The following is an 18,172-nucleotide window of genomic DNA, read 5'->3' on the forward strand; positions in this document are numbered from 1 at the left end:
ATAATAAGGAATATAATATTGAAAAAATGTTTTTCTGGAAGTTTCATGGTTTGTGTATGTGAAGGGACTGAAGAGAGATTGCATAGAAAGGGAAAAACGTTTAATAGTATTTTAACAGATGGACACATTTTTATTAAAAGATTAATAGTCGTTGTTTCGATCGGCCGTGGTAGTTTCATTAGCTGTTAATCTTTTGAGCAGCCAAGTTATTCTGTATATTTAAAAAGGAACGCAGTTCAAAAATGCTTATATTGTGATAATAATTTTTTAGAGCCCATTCCACGTTATAGGTATAAAAATTGGAATTATGTCTAAAGTAAAAAAACTCACAGGACAATAAACTTCCAATAGAGAAACCGCTCTTCAATCTTTGGAACAGCGGTTCCTTAGCGAGCATGTCCGTCAAGTTGCCGACTTTTCCTTGTACTGTCGGCAATAATGCCGCCATGTCGGCGAATTTGTTGAATACAGTGCTGCCCTCTTCTTGCGTGAGGTTTGATGCTGTATAGAGCTTGGTTAGCAGGAAGGATTTTATCTGTGAAAAAAATGATTTAACGGTTGGATACTTCAATTTTTTATAGGTATTTTTATAAATTTTTGGTAAAATAGTGCTTACAACAACGTATATTTATGATAAGACATGTTAATAAGCCTGAAAAGGATATAAAAATTTAAAATATTGTTTTAAAATCTACTTTTACAATAGAAACAATCATATTGGTTAAAATGAAAAAGTCCCGTAAGTAGATTCGTCTCTATACCTGATCCACTATAAATGTAAAGTTAACATTCTCAACCAAAACTGGTACAATCTGTTTGGCCAGTCCATCTTCCATATTGCAAAACTGCTCAACAATTGCAGAGTAAATTTCATCTGTAGAAGCAATATCAAGATCTTCAGATGTTAGGACTTTAGAAATATCTTCGGTTTTGCAAATAAAATCTTTTATGTGATATTGGCCATCTTTTGGGGACAGTAACTGAAATAGAAAAGACACATTTTTAAATTCTATGATTTTAGCTATACATATTTTTCAACTTATGCTCTTTCTACGAATGTAAACCACATATCTTAAAATTGTCTAAATGACATGACTTTGGATCTCATTATCAACCACTTAATGATTTCAAAAGAAATTATGAAACAATGGGAAATAAACAACAAACCGGTTTCAAATGCAATTTTCCGTTCTGCAGTTTGGGAGCTGCTACTGACCAAAGGCTAGAATCATCCACGCCGATGTTCTTCAGTGAAGTTTCTATTTTATCTGGATTCTTGAATATATCTGACAGAGTTACTGAAAAATAGAAAGAAATGCATGTTTTTATATCAAATACATTTTTATAGTTAATTCTGAATCCATTAAATAATTTTTTTATGAAAATGCTTACTGCTAACATCATTTTCAACAACATAGTCTTTCATTTGATGCAGCACCTGCAGTCCTTTAGTAATGGACTTCACGTCAAAATCTAGATCTGTATCTTGCAGAAAAGGGTTAGCTTCTGTGAGGATGCCATCAATACTGAAAAAAAAAGACGGGTTGCACTCCGGGAGTGCCGGCAGAAGTGAAAACTTGATTATTAACGTTCAGCATGTTTGATATTTTGGAATGGTATCCGTCTTACGCTTTTTCGATCAGGTCACGTGTCCTGACGCAAGTTTAAGATTTTATACCCATTACAGAAAAAGTGCTCAACGCCGCTAAAGAAGTTTTCACTTCAAAAATCACAATTCTAATTCAATATATAAAAAAATTGTGAAAACACCTACAGTTATAATGGAAAATTAGAAGGATGATATCTAATAATCAAAGGATAAAAAAGAAACAACAAAAGATGGATTAATTACTTTTTCACCTGTAATTGGTCGAATAAACATATCTAAAAACTAACCTGTAAACCAGTCCATTCAGGGTATCGTCCATTAACACCTGCATAGCAACATCAATTAAAGAAGTTAGTTTTCCCTCCAAAACCCCTTTTATATCCATTTTACTGAGGAATCCCAAAACTCTGGCTATATGTTCAAGTATGATCTCTTCTGGATGTAGTATTTTGGACATGAAGTTGAAATTCCAGAAAACTTCACTTTGGATTTCAGGTAACTGTAAAGAAAATTAGATTTATTTTAAAATTTAATTTTACCTGAACAGTTTTATCACGTACACGCTTTTCTTTTCTCACTTACACCTGAAATGTGTGTTTTAAGACAATAAGAATATAAAAATTACATGAGAGAATTATTATGTTACTAAATTTCAATTAACTCACCATTGCATCCACTAAAGTCATATTCAAATTACTGTCTATAATTTGTATCACTTCACTGCAATTGTATGAGGCACACACGTACAACCAGTTGTATTTCTTAAGTTTTATTGGTTCATTCAATGATCGCAGATCTCTTACCTGAAAAAGATAAGGCAATAAAATTGTAGCTTATGTTATGTTTTTTGGTACTATAAATAGTGCGCTCCTTATCGATTTATTACGTGAAACTTAGTTTAAAATTTTCGATGACATTTATTTGGGTTTGTTTCAGTTTCGTATTACTTTAACAACAGTTAGAGCATACTTACTTTACGTAAGTTAATATCAGCATCCTTGAAATCTTCAATCAGGTCACCATCATCGATACTATTACCTAGATCTTTAATCATCGTATTATCACTTTTAAGATAATCACTCAAAGGTTTATTAACATCTAGATTATGTGCTACATCGTTATGTAGTTCTTGAAGGTAAGGGACTTCTGTGATACCGTCTACTTCTTGGAGATGAGGTAAGTCTGCTCTGAGCAGTTTTATTACGCGTGATAGTACTGTTGTTACTCTGAAATTTTAAGTAGTATATTTGAGTTACTATTATTAAGAATAATAAAATCTATAAACCATAGATAAATTTCAAAATAATACTCGATCTTTATGAAAATATTTTGATTTTTTTTAATTTTTACACTATATTTGTATTCTATATAACCCCAAGTATATTTAAAAAAAACTTAAGATATTTTCCAACAATACGATTAATATATTGCATGTTAAAGTAGGTATTCTGCATATTATATCCTAAATTATGTCGTACAGATATGTGTATATGAAATAAAAATTTGTCTCCAGCAAAAAATTCTCAATATACTTACAATGTAGCATTTCCCAGCGGATTTCTGGTAACATTTCTAGCGAGACAGTCAGCTAGCTTGCTAGTATTAGCCGTGATATCTTCTAGAAGGTTCAGTTTGATCTGTTCCAGAAGCTCGTTCATCGCTTTGTTTAGTTCGTATTTTGTGTAGTTGCGTGTTGATATCAGCTGGAACAAGTTTATTAATTACTAGAGGTCCGCCCCGGCTTCGCCCGTGGTACATATTTCGCAATAAAAGGTAGCCTATGTCCTTTCTCGGGTATTAAAATATCTCCATACCAAATTTCATGCAAATTGGTTCAGTAGTTTAGGCGTGATTGAGTAACAGACAGACAGACAGAGTTACTTTCGCATTTATAATATTATGTGATATATTATAAATATGGATAGTATATTATGTAAAAAAAAAACATTTTTATGTTTCGTATTTTCATTTGTTTCCAAAATTGAAGTTTCAGTTCTGACACGTGTGCTCGGCACATACGCTCTTTTTTCACATCTCACCTCACTAATAGCCATGTCCCAGTGGAAATCGTTTCTCAGGGTCATGTAGACCTCCTCCAGGGTCAGGGCGTGCAGGTGGCACAGCAGCGCGTCGTACTCCTGCCGCTTGAACAGCTGCAGGGTCAGCTGCTTCAGCCAGCTTGTGGGCTGGGAGCACATGGCGCAACTGGTGGGAAATACAATAAAGTAATGTATAACGTCAAATGTTACCTATTAAATTGGCTCTACTATAATTAGAAGCACATAGCGCAGTTAAGGTAAATATGGAAACAATACAATAGGGTAAAGTTTATTTGAGCTAAATGCACACTAGACAAAGTGTTGCACACATTTTGTAGGTACATTCATTTTTAAATTTAAAAATTAAAAAATTGGGTAGTTTTCTTTATGAAGTCCTGCAAAAGACAGTTGCCAATTATGATTAACAATAATGGTACTATATTTACTATAAGTTAACGTTATGTGGTACTAATGTTAAGTTGAGGGTCTTTACAAACTATATTTTAGTAAATTCTAACATTCTATGTTAAACGAAAGTGGGAAAAAGGAATTTTTTTTGCTGGACTCGTATTAAAATGGGTGCACATATTTTTTTATGAATAGAGTCAATTTTTTGGAATTGGTGTATATTGGGACATACTTATATATTTTAAATTAAATAACTGTAGAATTGAGAAACTTACGTCGTATTTAAATACAAAGTGCCTGCATCCACAATATTACTCATAACCCCAAACGCCATCTTTGTCAAACTCTCCTTAGACAGTAAGTTCAACATCAAGCTTCTAAACTGCGATAAATTCTCATCAGTAACCCAAGGAGGTATTTGTGGAGATTGTGGTCCATCCATTATAGAAGATAGTTTGGTTTCTAGTTGTGACATATCAGAGTTTATGTCTGGATAGTCTACAGTTGTTGATAGTTCTAACGAATCGTCGTAACCCTGAAAAAAGAAAATAAGTAATAATTAGTTTACAGTCATGTTTTTCACTTATTGTATCATTGCTAAAGATTGGAATATTGTTTGGTAAAATCAACAGGGTAGTAAGTAAAATGTTGCCATATAAAACATAATTCCAACCGTTATAGTGGAATTTATACATTTATTGTTCAAGAATGATTTCAAAATGAATGCAGAGCTTTTGACTGCTATTCGCAATAGAACAATGAACAATTTTATTCCTAAAAACTTACCGGTGAAGCGAACACCAAAAACGGTATTTCTTTGATCGAATTTCCATCACAGAGCTGCACTTGTAGTTTCGCCAATTTCCCCGTACTATCCGGGATGTAGTCCGATATCGTGACGTTGGGAAGACATAACGACTCAGTGTCGTTCACGTTGGTGTCGCGGAGGAGCTTTACTACCTAAAAAGTAATAAATGTTTGTTGATATAATGTCGAATACAATTGAGAAGTTGAGCTTTCAAGATCAACGATGTTTAATACTATGCACTTGTATATCTGTATGCTGTATATCTAATCTTTTCAGGTAAATCTTAACACAATATTTAAAATTTTTAGTAATAGATATAACTTTTTCATTAAAATATATCAATAAATTCAGTTGGAAACCCAAGTTAAAGGAAACAACTGTTAGTGAAAAATTACACAATAAGGTAACTGAAATTTGTTTCTAATTGTCATATACACTCAATACTTACATGTATCTTATCCAAATTGGTTAGCAAATTATCAGCAATCTCAAAACTTTGTTCGACAGAATCAAAGAAGTTGGTAGAATACGGTCCAGTGTACAATCTCCTCAGTCCCCCCCACCAGTCTCCCCCCGCTAGGAAGTCGATAACTATGGTCTGGTGCTGGATAGTACTGCCCAGGAACTTGAGGTAGATGGGGATTGAGAGTTCTGATGCAGAGGTGATGGAGCGTTGTAAAGATGATACTATTGAGGGGCTGAAATTTGAAGTATTGTAAATATTTAGAGGAATATGTTGTATTGACAAGAATATTTTGAGAACAAGAAAAGAATCAAATGCAACCTATTTCTGAACTCTTCTGAACTATAACTGTTTCGTTTGTCAGCAGATGTGGCAAATATTTATTAAGTTTGTTTAATTTGAAATCTTTTATCGTTCAATCCATACTAATATTATAAATGCGAAAGTAACTCTGTCTGTCTGTCTGTTACTCAATCACGCCTTAACTACTGAACCAATTTGCATGAAATTTGGTATAGAGATATTTTGATACCCGAGAAAGGACATAGGCCACTTTTATTGCGAAATATGTACAATAATATTATGTAGTAGTTAATAATATCAAATCTTTTTTATTTCTTACTTTTCCGTTTTTGAAGTCGGTTGTTTTTAACGCAGTTATTTTTATTTAATACTTTTTAGTGTATTTTTCAACACGAATCAAACGAGCCCAAACTCGATAAAGTTGAGTCAATATATTACTGAGTTCCTATGGCCACCTTCCGATTCCATCATCAAATCAGCTTCATGTCATGATAATGTTTCATCGCTATCAAATTTACATACGTATACAAAATTTCAGCTCAATCGGTTACCGGGAAGTGAATCAAAGTTACTTGCTACATATCAACTTAGTCATCGAGTACAGACAAAAAAGCTCATAAAATAAAAACTACTGGGCCTATCCGAAAAAACATACGGTGTACGGTGTACATACATAAAAAAAAATATATACCGGCCGAATTGATAACCGCATAAAATCGCATGGAGAGCTTAATTTTCATTAAAGGCTCTAATCGCACGGAAAGCTGAATTTTCACAAAAAAGCTCTAATCGCACGGAGAGCTTAATTTTCACAAAAAACTCTCATCTCACGGAGAGCTTAATTTTCACAAAAAGCTTTAATCGCACGGAAAGCTTAATTTTCACAAAAAGCTCTAATCGCACGGAGAGCTTAATTTTCGCAAAAAGCTCTAATCGCACGGAAAGCTTAATTTTCACAAAAAGCTCTAATCGCACGGAGAGCTTAATTTTCACAAAAACGCTCTAATCGCATGGAGAGCTTAATTTTCATAAAAAGCTCTAATCGCACGGAAAGCTTTATATTCACAAAAAGCTCTATTCGCACGGAAAGCTTAATTTTCACAAAAAAGCTCTAATCGCATGGAGAGCTTAATTTTCACAAAAAGCTCTAATCACACGGAAAGCTTAATTTTCACAAACTCAAACTCAAACTCAAACTCAAACATTCATTTATTCAATTAGACTACTATTTAGTAGCACTTTCGAATCGTCATTACATAGTATTTTTAACATTTACCACCGATTCGGAAAGCAGTATCTATGGAGAAGAATCGGCAAGAAACTCCATAGTTGCTCTTTTAAATAATGTCAATAAATTTACATAATATGTAACTTATATCTACCTAACTACATAATATGCCAAAGAACTGTCCTGTGGTTTTTACGCGACAACCCTCCATGGGTCTTTATCGTCCATATATTCCTGAATACTGTAGTACGCTCTCTGAACTAGTACATTTTTTATGTAAGTTTTAAATTTAGAACTACTAAACTCTTTAATATTGTGAGGAATTCTATTGTATAAGCGTATACCTTGACCCATAAATGAATTTTTAACTTTAGCTAATCGGAAAAATGGCATTTCAATTCTATTCTTGTTCCTTGTGCCATAATCGTGTCTATCTCCTACTCTTGTGTGTAAGTCAGAGCTTTTGTGTACATGCAAAATATTATTAAATATATACTGTGATGGTACAGTAAGGATACCAGTATTCTTAAAATGATCTCATAGTGAGTCCCGAGCACGTAAATTATATATAGAGCGAATGGCTCTTTTCTGTAAGATAAATATAGTTTCTATATCTGCAGCCCTGCCCCACAGTAGAATTCCATAGGACATAATGCTATGAAAGTAGCTGAAATAAACCAATCTAGCCGTATCTTCATCGGTGAGATGCCTTATTTTTCGGACTGCATATGCAGCAGAACTGAGCTTACCTGCAGCGGTGTTGACATGGGCTCCCCACTGTAGTTTCTCGTCCAATGTTAACCCTAGAAATACAGTAGACTCAGTAGGATGCAATACCTCCCCGTTCAAGGTAATATCTCTGTTCAACTTTTTTACATTAGGAAGTAAAAATTCAACACAAGTGGTTTTTTTGGCATTTAATAATAAATTATTGGCAGTAAACCATTCAGATATGTGTAAAAGAGCACTGTTCACTTCGTCAACATTTGGGTCATGCCTATCCACATTAAAAATTAATGAGGTATCATCTGCAAACAGAACTATTTCACACCTATCCTGCAAATAATAGGGAAGATCATTGATATATACCAAGAACAAGAAGGGACCTAAAATTGACCCCTGTGGAACACCAATGTTAATTGACGCACCGCTAGAACGTTCTCCATTAACAACTACAGTCTGTATCCTATCATGCAGGTATGACGCTATGAGGTTCTGGGCTTTTCCTTTAATTCCATAGTGATTAAGTTTACGTAACAAAGTACAATGTTCAACGCAGTCAAATGCCTTGGAGAGGTCACAAAATATCCCTAGAGCATTTTTTGAGTTTTCCCATGCCTTATATATATGTGTTAGAAGTGCAACTCCAGCATCTGTGGTTGAGCGCCCCTTTGTGAAACCAAACTGTTTGGTGTGCAGTAAATTATTAGATGCAAAATGACTACTCAATTGGTTTAATATTAACTTCTCGAATACCTTACTTAATGTTGGTAAAATAGAGATAGGTCTATAATTGTTACAGTCTTCTTGATCGCCCTTCTTAAATAAAGGTATAACTTTACTAAGCTTTAGTAAATTAGGAAATGTACCATAGTCACAACACTTATTAAATATGGAAGCTAAATTTTTCGCAATATTTTCTATTATATTATTAACTAAATTTACGGACATTCCCCAAAGATCACAAGTATTTTTAAGATTAAGCGTCTTAAAGGCAGTAACAATATCATTAGCAGTTACGTGTCGTAATTCAAATAATGTACTGCACTCCGCAACATGGTCCCTCAAAAAGGTCTCTGCAAGTGCTGAAGACGAATTTAAACTATTAGTAATAGTAGCAGGGACACTACTGAAGAATTCTTCAAAAGCAAGCGCAACATCAGCACTTTTGTCAATAACCCTGTCATTATTTACAAGTTTTATGGTATTACTTGATTTGCTTTTACCCATTTCACCATTAATAATTGACCAAACTGTTTTAACTTTATTATCAGAGTCGCGTATTTTTTCTTTGATATACAAACGCTTTGCAGTGAAACAAACGTTTTTAAAAAATTTTGAGTAATTTCTAACATAACTAAGAAAAGATGGGTCTTTATTATATTGCTTCATACCATTTAATTCATAAAGAATGTTCCTGCACCTATGTATACTAGCTGTCGCCCATTTACTAAATGGTAAATCTTTGGTAATATTTAAAGATTTAACTTTAAATATTTTTTCAAATTCTTTATGTACTAAATTAAAAAGATTTTTAAACATTTCACAAGGACTATTAGGATAGGATTGATCATTTAGTACGGGCAGGTTTTTATTAATATTATTCCTAAATTTATTAATGCCTTTTTTAGTTATAGGCCTAACATTAATCCTTTTAAATGTAGGTATGCAATCCCATTCAAAAACTACTTTCTGGCCACAGTGATCCGAAGTCAATGTATTGAGAATATTTTTCTCTAAACAGATGCAGTCACAGTATATATTATCAATACAAGTTGCAGAAGTAGGTGTAATTCGTGTGGGTTCGTTAAAAAGTTTATATAGATTAAATGACTGAAACAAATTAACAATTCGTGTAGCCGTTTGTGTTTGTAAAAGTAAATCAATATTAAAATCACCACATACTATAACTTTTTTTTTACTCCTGCTTAGACGCTTTAATATTTCTTCCATGACTGTCTCAAACATATTATAGTCACTGGAAGGGGGTCTATAAACGCAAACAATAATATAACGCTCCAGCTCCACACAGGACAGTTCAATGGTCCGTTCTACAAGAAGCTCTAATCACACAGAGAGCTTAATTTTCACAAGAAGCTCTAATCACATGGAGAGCTTAATTTTCATAAAAAGCTCTAATCGCACGGAAAGCTTAATATTCACTAAAAACTAATCGCATTGAGAGCTTAATTTTCATTAAAGGCTCTAATCGCACGGAGCTTAATTTTCACAAAAAGCTCTAATCGCATGGAGAGCTTAATTTTCACAAAAAGCTCATATCGAACGGAAAGCTTAATTTTCACAAAAAGCTCTAATCGCACGGAGAGCTTAATTTTCACAAAGAGCTCTATTCCCATGGAGAGCTTAATTTTCACAAAAAGCTCTATTCGCACGGAAAGCTTAATTTTCACAAAAAAACTCTAATCGCACGGAGCTTTATTTTCACAAAAAACTCTCATCGCACGGAGAGCTTAATTTTTCTCACTAAGCTCTAATCGCACGGAAAGCTTAATTTTCACAAAAAGCTCTAATCGCACGGAGAGCTTAATTTTCACAAAAAGCTCTAATCGCATGGAGAGCTTAATTTTCACAAAAAGCTCTAATCGCATGGAGAGCTTAATTTTCACAAAAAGCTCTAATCGCACGGAGAGCTTAATTTTCACAAAAAACTCATCGCACGGAGAGATTAATTTTCACAAAAAGCTCTCATCGCACGGAGAGCTTAATTTTCACAAAAACCTAATCGCACGGAAAGCTTAACTTTCATAAAAAGCTCTAATCGCACGGAGAGCTTAATTTTCACAAAAAGCTCTAAACGCATGGAGAGCTTAATTTTCACAAAAAACTCTCATCGCACGGAGAGCTTAATTTTTTTCATTAAGCTCTAATCGCACGGAAAGCTTAATTTTCACAAAAAGCTCTAATCGCACGGAGAGCTTAATTTTCACAAAAAGCTCTTATCACATGGAGAGCTTAATTTTCACAAAAAGCTCTAATCGCATGGAGAGCTTAATTTTCACAAAAAGCTCTAATCGCACGGAGAGCTTAATTTTCACAAAAAACTCATCGCACGGAGGGCTTAATTTTCACAAAAAGCTCTCATCGCACGGAGAGCTTAATTTTCACAAAAAACTAATCGCACGGAAAGCTTAATTTTCATAAAAAGCTCTAATCGCACGGAGAGCTTAATTTTCACAAAAAGCTCTAAACGCATGGAGAGCTTAATTTTCACAAAAAGCTCTAATCGCACGGAGAGCTTAATTTTCACAAAAAGCTCTTAACGCATGGAGAGCTTAATTTTCACAAAAAGCTCTAATCGCATGGAGAGCTTAATTTTCACAAAAAGCTCTAATCGCACGGAGAGCTTAATTTTCACAAAAAGCTCTCATCGCACGGAGAGCTTAATTTTCACAAAAAACTAATCGCACGGAAAGCTAAATTTTCATTAAAAGCTCTAATCGCACGGAGAGCTTAATTTTCACAAAAAGCTCTTAACGCATGGAGAGCTTAATTTTCACAAAAAGCTCTAATCGCACGGAGAGCTTAATTTTCACAAAAAGCTCTAATCGCACGGAGGCTTAATTTTCAAAAAAGCTATAATCGCACGGAGAGCTTAATTTTCATTAAAAGCTCTAATCGAACGGAAAGCTTAATTTTCACAAAAAGCTCTAATCGCACGGAGAGCTTAATTTTCACAAAAATCTCTAATCGCACGCAGAGCTTAATTTTCATTAAAGGCTCTTATCGCACGGAGAGCTTAATTTTCACAAGAAGCTCTAATCGCACGGAAAGCTTAATATTCACTAATAAAAATAACTGCGTTAAAAACAACCGACTTCAAAAACGGAAAAGTAAGAAATAAAAAAGATTTGACATTATTATTTACTACATATTATTATTTATATGTGCTATTTATTAAAAAGGTTTGATGTCGGTGCACGGGCTTAATACTAAGTGCTTAATGTTCGGCACCAACTTCAAACCTATTTAATAAATAGCACATCCATACTAATATTATAAATGCGAAAGTAACTCTGTCTGTCTGTCTGTTACTCAATCACGCCTTAACTACTGAACCAATTTGCATGAAATTTGGTATAGAGATATTTTGATACCCGAGAAAGGACATAGGCCACTTTTTATTGCGAAATATGTACCACGGGCGAAGCCGGGGCGGACCGCTAGTGAAAAATAAAATCTAAAACTTACTTGTTATTGATAAACTCGTATACATTCGATACATCTTCAGTGCTATCATTTTGCAAAACCTTCATCATATTTAACAAGCTGTTTCTTGCATCTTTTGCATCATCATCCATAACATACTGCACCGCATTGTAGATAATTTTGTATTGTTTTGAACAAATAATAGCTCTGATTCTCACACTATCACCTAAAATCACTTTACTAGTGTCATTTGCTTTCAAATTATCACACATGACTTCTAATGCATTTGTGATTTTGTAGTCTTTTCTGTTTGTCCATAGCACATCAGTAATGACGTCGAAATGTATTCCAACTACTTCAGCTGCTCGTCTTTTGAATACCATTTTTATGGAACTTAAATCACTTTCAATAGCTTTCTTGTCTTCATCAGATATATTACTAATAACTTCTGCCACATTGAAAATGTTTATTAATTCAGCTATTTTGTTAGTAATAGCGACAGTTCTTGTAAGATAAATCGTCGATACTGCTTGTTTTTTCATCATTTCGTTAAACTCTACGTATGAAGGGTCGGTGTCTTTAATTTTATATGATAACATTTTGTCAACAAGTTCCTTTAATTTAGATCTAAGTGTATCTAAGGAGAAGTCGATTTTGTTAGTTTGCTTTTGCTTTGCTATGTCTGTTAATAGATTGGTCATCTTAGTTGCGGCTACATATGCCTTGTCGTAGGAGCTTTCGAAGTGCGAAACATTGAGTGTGAATAGTAAATATTGCTGAAAAGAAAATAATATTTAAAGGACACGAAAAAGCATGCAGAAGATTAATTTACAATTTGCAAAAATGTTGTTACCTATCTATTATAACGTTAATGAAAAGTCTGTTGGCATCGAACTCATATTCTAACTTTTGATTATAAAATTTTAAAAGCTTGGTCGATCAAACCTCATTTTTATTTTTTTAAATCAATTTCTTAAACAAATTCTGCAAATAGTTACTACTTACCGGCTTTGCAATAACATCCAAGAACACATTGGCCCCTCTGGGCATAGAGAGCCAGTACAAAATAGAGGGACAAGCGAATGGTTGGAGCCGCTGAATGAAGCTTCTGGAGATAGGACTTCCTGGACCAGGGTTAAGAGAAGAGAGTAATGCGTCACAGTCCCAGAACTTGGTTTGGGTTGCTCGGCGGACCTGGACAAAAAGATTAGTTTTTAACCCTGAAATAGTACAAATAATAGTTTGAATGAATGTGTATATTATTTCTTGAAAATTGTACATTTTTATTGGTATTTTATATGATACGACTGAAGCTATAATAAAGATGAAAACAGTACATACATAGTTTTTTTAATTTTTATGCAATACCAATTTAATTGATTCATTAATAATTGAAAAAAATCCATCTCATAAACGTTATAATTTTTTACACACCTGGTTCATAAAGCCAAAATCCCAGTACGAGTTTATGAGCACACTCATAAGTTCAGGCATTTTGTCATACATCATATAGAGAACTGTATTGCTGGTAAAGCCGAGTTGCTGTAGTAGTGTTGCATTTGTCTCTGAAAATATATAAAATAGCACAGAAATTAATTTAATAAAGGTAATGTGGGTGGTGGTGTGATTTCTTTGTGGGCGCTCATTTAGAACATTAATAATATAAATTTCCGACTTTTTAAGGGAGGATTTTGTAATTAATTTCAGCGAAGTTGCAATTTCTGCAGCTTTTTTTATTAATATTCATTTGGTGATAATACAGCTGAGATACCTAATTTTATATATAAAGGACGATTTTATATAAAGGACGATTTTATAGAAAGGACAACAAAAACAAAATCTACTAAAACTAAATATGAAAAACTTACCATTAACTTCACTCAAATAAGTGGCGACATCTTCCGAAAAGTTTCCAATGGCCATAGACAACAATTTGAACATGTGTTTTCCCGCGGCTCTGCCCACGTCTCTGCACTGATTGTCTATGTACACTTGGTCTGAGCAGTTCAGGTAGTTCAGCCATAGAGTATAGAGGGGCAGGTTCTCTTGTACGGTAGAGGTATTTATGGAGTTAAGGACTGTGTCGATTTTGGTGAAACACTTTCTGGAATATTGATAGAATTGTTGTAAGGTCAGTAAAGATGGTCACGGCTCCTTTTAGACCAGGGCTTTTCAATAGGATCTTTATCTTATGGAAAATCTTTAAATGGCTATTGCATGCAATGCTTTTTTGAAGAATTATGAAACTAGAAATTTTAATGTATATAAAAGCAATAAAGTATTGCCTTATTAGGAAAAAATGTGTATGTATTTTTTCATAAGCACTGTACCTTTTTGCACCTAATATTTCATGTTAACACCTTTATTTACTTAAAATTTTTGGTATATCAAGTAATTGAATATACATACAATTTGTACTGAACTTGCATTTTGCATCTTATTACAAAGGAAATAAAACACATTATACCTCAATATGACATCTCGATCAGTCGTATTCAAAGTGTCCACTGTATATTTCCAAGCAGACATCAAACTGAGGCGTCCATTATTTTGTTCCGCGAAAGCACTTTGCATCATTTCCTTTATTATGTCCAAGTTATTGACAGTTCTGTCGAAAGCTGAAGAGAACTGTAGGAACACGTGTGGAGCGAACTGTGTCGTGTTCCATTTTGCACTTTTCTGGAAGGTAATAAAGTCGATATTTATTTGGTTTTAATACAACATGCAACTGACACATAAAAAATAATAGTTTATTATATTCTAAAAGGTCATTTCAACTTCCTTGTTAAATACGAAAGAGGATATCTTTATATGAGTAAAATTGTTTGTGTTAAAAACGGTTTTGACTTTAAGAAATTATCACAAATTTGAACTGAACTCATACATCTTCATTAAAAATCTAACTTACAAAAAGCGTGACATTCTTCTCATCCAGATATTCCCTCCATTCGTTCTGGAAAGTTCTGTCGAAGCACAATATCGTCTCCAGAGAGATAAGGGCCTGTTCAGACGACGCGGTGAAAGGTATCAATTTTGTTAGGCTCGATCCACATGGCCAGGGTGGGTTACCATTCATTAAATCTATTACTGGTTGGACCTGGAATGGAAGGAAAAAATATGCAATTTATTTCAGGAATTTCAGGAATATCAAAAGCAGTGTTCGGAAAGTTTCACTTTTACCGTGGTTTCATAAAACCACACAACATTTTTTTAATTTAGAAATGTTTATTTAAGTAAATATGAACGATCAAACAAATAAAAGAAATCCTGCTTGGATGAATTGATGAGAAGAACTCTATTGAAAAGCTAATAAATGATACAATAATAAACATAAAACACCATTTTGAATAAATATATTAAAAACTGAGAGTAAGCTTACCTCGACACTATCCCGAACTATAATATCAACTGATTCTGTGACAAATTTCGGCAAATTCGATAAAACTGTATCTAAAACGACTGCTGTTTTCGGTGGTATGTCTGTTTGTTGCGGCTTATTTGACGTTACTCCTGAAAAAATATATTAAATAATTAGAAGTGTTGCACCAGTTAGACATAAACAGATTGAATAATTTCTGAAAAACAAACTTTTCTACGCCAAATACTAAGACATAATTAGCAACTGGAAGAAATTCGATTGCTGAGGTTAGATCATTGGTATTCTAGCAGGATAAATATTTCTGCTTCTCGTAATTAATCAATTCTGTAAAAAGAAAACGTTATTAAATGGTTAAAAAAGTGAACTTACCATGAACAAAAGTGACGAAATCGTTCATAGCATGCATAGGTCCAGTTAAAATGGCAAGATAGTATCTGATCCTGAGCCAAATTTCCTGTGAAAAGCCGAACGCTTCACTGTTGAGGAGATCCATCACTCGCAGGCCTACGTTTATGCTGAAATTTTCGAATTGTATTAAAAATAAGCTTGAATCTTCTTTTTAAGCGGGCATGTTTTGTTACTTATTTTTAAGAATAAAAGAAGTTTAAATGTATTATATCAATAACTGCCGAATCTAATATAAATAAGTAGGATCAAACAGACAGACAAATATGCAAACATTAAAAAACTGATTTGCTTAAGATACACTTTCAACATTTTTAAAGAAAGGAAAAAAATAATTTGTTTTGGTTTCAGGCTCTTTAAAAACAATTCACCGAAAAATTAACCAACGATATATTTTTTGATTTAGCTACCTTAACATCAAAACTCTTTTCAAACTTCTAAAACTGAACCAGAAATCTTTAGCTTCCATAAACATCTCTTCAATTTGCATTTTCGTTTGTTTGTCCATCCCGTAGCTCCGGAACTCGATAACATATGGATAGTCGGTTTCTAATGTAATGTATAGTTGCTTCAAGTTCATGATTAGCTTTGTCCAATTCACTTCTTCTAAAACTGTATGGTTTGCATTCATTACTGTTGAAATCTGGAAATATTTTATTGATATTTTAGGTTCTATGGTCACTTTTTATTTTGTAGTGATCAAGATTTTGTTCATAGTTGAAATAATTTATGGTGTCAACATAAATTTAATTGTGAACAATTAAATTGATATTAATGCAAATGATGTATCATTTGCATGAAAAAAATAGGTGTGTATTTAGGTTCGAGTCGAGAAGAAGAAGAAAAGTGAGAAATATTGGAATTATGATAAGGTTGAATTTTGAAAATATTCAATCTTATGACAAATTCTCTCATTACTAGCAAGTAGAAAGACGCAAAGAAACGTTTTAAGGAACTACGGGGCCTTAAATTAATGAATACTCACAGCTTTTGATAGCATAGAGTCTGCTTTCAATCCATTATCAATTTCTGCAGAAACATCACACAATGTTTGCACCAGGTTTTCTCCATCTACATTTGGCGGGAAATTCAGGTATATTGTGGCGTTTTGGAAACCGTTACAAAATATGTCTTCACTTGCTGTTGATAAGGAGTTGTAGACCTGAAATTTTTTTTTTTTTTTAAGCTATTGCATAGCTTCTATCGCGGGCCTTGAGCGCGGCGACCGAATCCAGAAATTCCGTAACGAAAAACCTCACGCTCCCCACTCCGACGGGCGCGGAGGTGTGGCTTGAAGGCATAGCATGCAATAGCTTTACCGCGGCAGTCCCCGAGTGCCTCACGTATTTTTTAATTATAAGTTTTATTTCAAGCCATTGTTTAATAATATTCTGTCCTAAATAATGCAATGGGATATACCATGAAACTTTTTGAATTGCAAATATTGTTAATTTAAATTACACAAAACATTAATTAGGTACTAATTGACTTTATACTTAGACTTTATATTATGTAGACAAATTTGACGAAGACAATTATTATGACTACTAATTTAAAAAAGAAACAAGATATCTTTATTTTTAATAATTGTATCCAAATTCAATATTTTTCATACTTTGCGTACACCTACCTTATTTTCATCCAATGCTGTGAGTGCAAGCATCTTCAATACATCTGGGTATATCTTCTTAGCCCTTTCAGCTAAATCTTTAGAAGCTAGATCTAATTGTTGATTGAGGGCTTCTACCATTGTTGTAGCGTCCTTTAGGAAGGGACTGATTTTGAATTCTAGTAAGGGATTTTGTTTAACAACTTCTTTTGCAAGAGAACCGTGGACTGCTAATCTGGAATTGGTTTAAGTTAATTTTGATTATGTTTTTACTGATTTTAATTGATTGCTTTCACCAGGCACTGAACATAATATTTTAATATCAGAATATTTTAATAGTGTAAAAATGGCTACAACTATATAATAAATAATAGTTTAAGAAAGCTTGGATAAAGGGTATCAATTTTGTACTATTCACTTAATATATCTTAAAAATTAACAATTTCATTTCGATAAGTTACTTACAAAATAAGTTTTCCAAGACCTTCCTTTTCTTTAACAACTTTTAAGAATTTAGCATCCTCTTTTGGGTTAAATATAGCGTCCCAGTTCAGTTCGGGTTTTACAACTTTGTCCAAATTTGCGATAAGTTGTGTGAAGTTCTTTAGTATTTGGAAGTCTTTATCGATAGAATATAGTTGGTCGGATATGTCGGTGCCAAGTGCTTCCATTACAAACAGCGATGCCAATGCGTTTATCTAGAAGAACATTATTAATTATATACATATGTATTATGTTATCAATTTATATCATATACGATTAGGGAGAAAACTTTATTCTTTTGCGCTTGAATTAGATGAAAAAAAAGACTTATTATAAATCAGCTGATTTGTACCAACTGGTGAACGCTTTGCAGAAGTAAATTTTGTTTATTTTAGTTATAGGCGTATCATCACTGAGTTATGAGTAAGCAATTGTAAGTTGTAGAAAAGGAAAGAGTGTATGCGTTTGCACTTTCTAGATTGCACACACATGATTTCTAAATATTGTATGACACATGTAAATAAAATAACCTTAAAATATAATATCTACTT

At 33.3% G+C, this 18,172-nt stretch overlaps 1 protein-coding gene across 1 annotated transcript in view; it reads right to left on the reverse strand.

The window, feature by feature from the left end:
* ldd (lipid droplet defective) overlaps positions 1-18,172 on the reverse strand; it is a 77,462-nt gene that overhangs the window by 23,748 nt on the left and 35,542 nt on the right. Inside the window, exons 12-35 of the mRNA XM_089711275.1 lie at positions 17,604-17,836; positions 17,160-17,373; positions 16,515-16,691; positions 15,940-16,172; positions 15,494-15,639; positions 15,125-15,255; positions 14,654-14,842; positions 14,213-14,424; positions 13,614-13,849; positions 13,180-13,310; positions 12,751-12,939; positions 11,788-12,521; positions 5,313-5,562; positions 4,843-5,016; positions 4,332-4,591; positions 3,649-3,814; positions 3,146-3,312; positions 2,583-2,835; positions 2,275-2,412; positions 1,897-2,108; positions 1,393-1,526; positions 1,168-1,298; positions 762-980; positions 331-535 (exon numbers count right to left, since the gene is read on the reverse strand). Coding sequence (XP_089567401.1) covers positions 331-535; positions 762-980; positions 1,168-1,298; positions 1,393-1,526; positions 1,897-2,108; positions 2,275-2,412; positions 2,583-2,835; positions 3,146-3,312; positions 3,649-3,814; positions 4,332-4,591; positions 4,843-5,016; positions 5,313-5,562; positions 11,788-12,521; positions 12,751-12,939; positions 13,180-13,310; positions 13,614-13,849; positions 14,213-14,424; positions 14,654-14,842; positions 15,125-15,255; positions 15,494-15,639; positions 15,940-16,172; positions 16,515-16,691; positions 17,160-17,373; positions 17,604-17,836 — 5,134 coding nt within the window. The remainder of the gene's footprint in view (positions 1-330; positions 536-761; positions 981-1,167; positions 1,299-1,392; positions 1,527-1,896; positions 2,109-2,274; positions 2,413-2,582; positions 2,836-3,145; positions 3,313-3,648; positions 3,815-4,331; positions 4,592-4,842; positions 5,017-5,312; positions 5,563-11,787; positions 12,522-12,750; positions 12,940-13,179; positions 13,311-13,613; positions 13,850-14,212; positions 14,425-14,653; positions 14,843-15,124; positions 15,256-15,493; positions 15,640-15,939; positions 16,173-16,514; positions 16,692-17,159; positions 17,374-17,603; positions 17,837-18,172) is intronic.

Source organism: Colias philodice, chromosome 26 (genome assembly GCF_061535455.1).
Source record: "Colias philodice isolate Cphi_HAF_F1 chromosome 26, ilColPhil1 Martin Lab GWU primary, whole genome shotgun sequence".
Classification (NCBI taxonomy): domain Eukaryota; kingdom Metazoa; phylum Arthropoda; class Insecta; order Lepidoptera; family Pieridae; genus Colias; species Colias philodice.